This window comes from Coregonus lavaretus, assembly GCF_964263955.1.
Source record: "Coregonus lavaretus genome assembly, chromosome: 6".
Classification (NCBI taxonomy): domain Eukaryota; kingdom Metazoa; phylum Chordata; class Actinopteri; order Salmoniformes; family Salmonidae; genus Coregonus; species Coregonus lavaretus.
In genome coordinates, this window is record NC_139993.1 from 45,211,166 (window position 1) to 45,217,165 (window position 6,000).

Here is a 6,000-nt window from a genome sequence, read left to right on the forward strand (position 1 = left end):
ACCAAAAAGTTATTCACATTTTCCGGATTGACTGACCTTCATGCCTTAAAGTAATGATGGACTGTCGTTTTTCTTTGATTATTTGAGCTGTTCTTGCCATAATATGGACTTGGTCTTTTACCAAATAGGGCTTTCTTCTGTATACTTGTCACAACACAACGGATTGGCTCAAACATATTAAGAAATTCCACAAATGAACTTTTAAGAAGGCACACCTGTTAATTGAAATGCATTCCAGGTGACTACCTCATGAATCTGGTTGAGAGAATTCCAATAGTGTGCAAAGCTGTCATCAAGGCAAAGGGTGGCTACTTTGAATAACCTAAAATAAGATATATTTTGATTTCTTTAACACTTTTTTGGTTACTACATGATTCGATATGTGTTATTTCATAGTTGATGTCTTCACTATTATTCTACAATGTAAAAAATAGTAAAAATAAAGAAAAACCCTGGAATGAGTAGGTGTGTCCAAACTTTTGACTGGTACTGTATAGCTATATAATCTCAGTTTGCCATTAGCAAGACTTCTCAGAAGTCATCAGGCTTGGCTGAAGACTCAACATCAGTTGATTTCTGTGTTTTATTTATTAATGAACAAACTATGTCAGCCATGTCATGATGAATAAAACATCAGCACTTAAAACTCAACGGCCTAAAGCTAATCAGCTGAAGCTTGAAAGGCTCAAGACAGCACTAATACATGGGACAAAGGAATGGTACATGATTTCATTCAAATTATTCAATTTTCTTCTTACAAATAGGTGCTTGAGTTGGTATGGAGACGGGTAGAGATGGAAAGACAAAGTAAATCTTATTTGAGACAGTACAGTGTACTGAGACAGTACAGCTCTCTAGCACTAGTGTGGGCTGTGATTTCCAAAATAAAATAGTAGAAGTTCAACTCCACAAGAAAACAGACAAGGAGAGACTCAATTGCATAGCCTACTTCTCAGGTCCTCTCTCCTCCTTCTCAAAACTCATTGGAGGATGGACCTCTGGCTTTCTCATCCAATGGGTTTTGAGAAGGAGAGGACGCGAGGAGCATGCAATTGAGATTCTCCCAAGGTAAAACCCACAGCCATACCCTTTCACGTCTGTTTATTATAGTCTAACCTCACCTTAGGGGGGAATGGAGCCACAAGTTACAACCTCACTCACTTTGACGCAAGCGCAGAACAATGAAAGCCTTTTAACTCCTGAGTCATAAATACATCTAGTGTGTCCGTTTACAGTTCAAAAGCATGTTTGAGAACAGTAAAGACATTTATTTAACTACATGCAATCAATCTCACAGCACCAATACTCAAATCAACACTTTACTGATAGGTGGCATACTGCAGTCACATATTTATATTATAGAAAACCATAATGGTCCTTTCAATAGTGTGTAAAACATTAACTGCTGGACTGCTAAAAGAGTACAGACAGTATAGATTCTCAGTGAACAAACACCAAACAAAACCTTTATCATTGACCAAGGCAAAGCAAGATAGAGGACAATGGGGACTGACTTGGTCTTTCTACTAGCCAAAGTGACAACACTTACTACTAGTATAGTAATATGAACTACTAGTAATAGTAGGCTACTCTAGTTGTTGGCTACTACTAAATTGCTGTAGTCTCTTTTCAAGCTGTGTAGCTTAGGGTTATCACTCAGCAGTATTGTGGAAAGGAAACAAAACATGAAGTAGACTTAATTTCTTGAGGAAAACAGTCCTAATGTTGGAAACAAGCAGCTTTATGTTGTCACCCAGAATCACGTTTCTTTTCCAAGCTATAGCACACAATATTTTACATACAGTAGGTTTTTTAAAGGACCAAATAGTATAGTTTGCTTTGCGTTTTCCTTTTTGCCATGGAAAGTCGGGTATTGTCGTTTCGCAATACTGGTATCGTGACAACCCTAGCTAGTTGTCTAATGCTAGTCACTCAGCCTATCTTGTAGCTACAGATTGGTTAAATCACATTATCTGGTGTACAAAGTTGTGCTGTCCATTACTGGCAGTTACAGGAAAGCCCCATACAAACAACTGACATATATTTATAAACGAACCTGTTCTTGGCGACACTTTCTTTGTTCTTGAGTTGGTGAAAGAAGTATCTTAGACATGTCCGTTTCCAGTTGCATGTGGTTTTACAAAAACAATAGAAAATTCAGAAAAATATTAAATTAATGTTTTGTATCAAGTGAGATATGCCACTTGCATGTGTGTAGATCTTTGTTTTGGTCGCACTCTCATCTATTTCTACACATGGCGGCGGCGCATAGAAATGACTGTTTCCTGCAAAGATGCTGGGAAATGCTAGATGTGTGGCAAAACATGGATTTAATAGCTTTCTTTTCACTGGTTTTCGTAGAACCACCTGCAACTGTAAACTGACATTTGAGATACTTTCTCACCGAATCGAGAATGAAGAAAGTAATCGCCAAGAACAGGTTAGTTGAAAAATATATGGCGGCTGTTGGTATGGGGGTTTTATGTAATGCCCAGTAATGGACACCAAAAATCTTTGGTTATATCACATTATCTGCCGTCCAATCCGTAGCTACCCATTTGGAGAAAGCTGGCATAACACTGGCCATGTAATCACCTTGTAACCAGTCCTGGGTATTGTTAGCTGCGTCAGTGGCTCTCATAAGTGGTTAACCAATGCAGGACCACGACTAGTGATAATCCACCACCTGTCAGTGTTACCTCTGTGCATCGGTAAGAACACAAGACAAGCAAATGGCTAGAAAGTTTTACAGCTAGATAGCTGATTTATAGATTTTAGTCTAATTACTGCATCAAGAGCCCTTATGTAAAATAGTAAATACTAGTAGATGTCCACCTTCTAATATATCTAGCTGCTATAACTAGTTAGGAGGAAAGCATAATGCTCAGTAACTGTTTGTCAAACCAACTAAAAGAAACATGTTTATTATTGGGGTGCCTGACAAGCCATGTACGACTGAGTTGAGGAAACAGACTAGCTAGTTAGCTGATGGGGTACCCTACTGGCTAGCTTCGCTTAACATATGGGAGGATGGAATAATCTATAAATAGTTAGCAACATCTGTCAGTGTTATTTTTAAGCAACAATGTTTTTCAACAACACGGCGTTATCCAATGTCACCAGTTTATGTTAACGTTAGCTAGCCAGTCACACCCCCTTGACGATGCGACCTAGCCAACATATTTTTTACCTTGAAAAATGACTACAGCGAGAAAAAAAAGCATCCCACACCACGAAAGGACATGGTCATAATATCAGTATAACTAACAGCTTTCCAATGCTGCTTTCGAGTTATGACATTTGTTCGGCGTAACGTGACAGTCAATATCAAGCTAGCTTTGCTAGCACACAATGAAAAGCATTAAGAGGGGCTTACCAGCAAAGGAGAGCTACAATGAGGCACACGAACAAAACGCGCAACCGCTTCATTATCTTCCCGCGGGGACCAACATCCTCGCTATTTTAGGATTTTACTAGCGACCTATTTTTTAACTGTAACGTTTGTTGCTTATAAAATACTGGAAATATTTAAGGGGAGGGTGGCACTTTCCTAAAACGACAGTCGATGTAGCTAGGTGAATTTTCATTTAGTCGTCCCCTTGCCGCCTCTTCCTGGCTTGCTGTCTTCTGTTGCTGTTACGCTGTTCGCCTTTGCTAAGCTTTCCTGAGGTTCTCCTCTCGGCCAATAGCATTAGGGCAGTACTGTGGTACACCAATAGGATCAGGTAGCGACCAGGAAGTAGTGACTTACTAAGGGCCATTTCCTCTGCTCGAGCTGAGTTGGAAGCTCTGACATGGGACGCGTCACCATTACGATAAGCAAAATATCCAAATCTGAAGTAGTCACACCTGATTGTGCAACTTTTGGATGACACTAACCAGGTTTACATTCAAACTTTTTTTTTTATGCGAGTAATGCCACGTGCATATGGTAGGCGGAACTAGGAAACTCGGAAATAGCCGATTTGCTGATTCGTTGAATACAGCACATGTATAACTACAACCAGTTACCATGTCGGACATTTCCGAGTTTCCTAGTTCCGAGTAGCATGTGAACGCGGCATAAAGTACATGTAGGATACAAAAAATGTAATGACAGGCCTACATCTTTCGGTAAACTTTTCAAATGTCGTCAAAACAAAATACGCTTGACAAGGTGGGATATTTGTGTGTTGGTAAAATGAATTATACGAGACATGTCAGTGGAAACGCTTTTACATTTTAGTCATTTTAGCAGACGCTCTTATCCAGAGCTACTTACAGTTAGAGTGCATACATTTTCATACTGGCCCCCCGTGGGAATCGAACCCACAACCCTGGCGTTGCAAGCGCCATGCTCTACCAACTGAGCTACACGGGGCCTTTTCTGCGCAAATATTGATATAATAACCATCATATCGAAGTAAACTTGGAGTCACGCGATGACATGTGTGGTCCTCCCACTACGACTCGTTGGGAATGCATGCATTAGGCTACAGATGAAATCAATTATGATTAACTTTATAGGGTGGTGAAAGTGCAAGGTGATGAGCTTGATGGTCCTTTCCAATAAATATCGAAGATCTTATTCTGGTGACATGTTAATTGATGATTGGCTGCCATTTGACAAAAAATAATCTGCTCTTAAATTGTCCGTAATAATAATCTCATCATGAGTCCCACAGTGGAGATGTCATAATATCCATAAAACCTAGCGGTCAAACAGGAAAATGGTTTCAATCGTTTTTCCATCATTCATTTTTCCCATAGGGGATTTTAGAAACAGTTAAAATAAGGGCTGTGTTTTGTGTAGGCTTACCCTTGCGTGACGTTTTGATAACCATGTAAATCTCTCTCGGACAAGGTGTTTTATCAATATATTCAGCTCTATTTACTCTCCGATTTGAAAATGCTAATTAGCATCAAAGTACACATAATGCAAAACTACAAATCCCTGCATGTCATCTCTAGTTGACACCTTTGCTAACAGATATTGTGTCAATTTAAACTTGCACAAGACAGTTCACAGAATTGCCAATTTATGAATTACACTACATTTAACTAACATTAGATAGTTAACCCATATATTCTTACCTTTGCCTCGATTCGGCAGTCTCGTCCAGATCATCATGGCATTTGTAGTTCTTTATGATAGCCACATTAGCAGCTAATTAGCATTTCATTTATTTATAAAAAAAATATTTGGGGGGGAATACAGGAATATATTGATAAAAGTGAGATTTACATGGTTATCAAAACGTCACACCAGGGTTAGCGTACACGAAACACAGCCCTTATTTTAAGTGAACCATTTCCCTGTTTGACCGCTAGGTTTTATGGGTATTGTGACGTATACTGTGGTACTCTATACATGTGCTCTAGCCAACAGCGCACAGATAGCACTATTGGCTAGAGCACACGTGCCAATAATATAGTTGGCACACTCGCTATATAACGCAACATTTTTTGTGAGAAAACAATCAATAGAGTTGAGTTTTAACTTGTATGTTTTATTCGGTACATGTGAATTTAACGCAAATAGTATTCTATGTGCACAATGTCATCACACAGCCTTTATCTGCAACAAGTCAATTTGATGGAAACATCTCTGGAGGGAAATACGCATATTGTTTTTATGCAGATTTTTTTAATATTCGCATTAAAATTTGTCGCCAATTGGATGGAAACTTAGCTAGTAACCACGTTTCCATCCAAAGTTTTTATGAGAGTAAGGTCATAGTGTATAAAAAAGTTCCCAGTTGTCTTGAACGCACCATTATCCACAAGTTGTTTTGGTGGAAAGAGGTGACACCACTGGTGGGAAAATGCGCATATTTCTTTATTAAGATGTTTGAATATTCGCATGAAAATCTGTCGCCAATTGGATGGAAACCTAGCTAGTTACCACGTTTCCATCCACAGTTTTTATGAGAGTAAAGTCATACCGTATACACATGATCGAATCTTGGCTGCCGTTTGACAAATTAAAATAATCTCACTCTTTTGTCTATAATAATCTCA

The 6,000-nt window shown here is 38.9% G+C and overlaps 1 protein-coding gene across 1 annotated transcript in view; it reads right to left on the minus strand.

The window, feature by feature from the left end:
• Positions 1–3,607, minus strand: part of suco (SUN domain containing ossification factor) — a 72,662-nt gene extending 69,055 nt beyond the window's left edge. Inside the window, exon 1 of the mRNA XM_084163005.1 lies at positions 3,377–3,607. Within this exon, the coding sequence (XP_084019131.1) occupies positions 3,377–3,429 (53 nt within the window). The 5' untranslated portion in view covers positions 3,430–3,607. The remainder of the gene's footprint in view (positions 1–3,376) is intronic.
• Between the last annotated feature and the right edge of the window lie 2,393 nt (positions 3,608–6,000).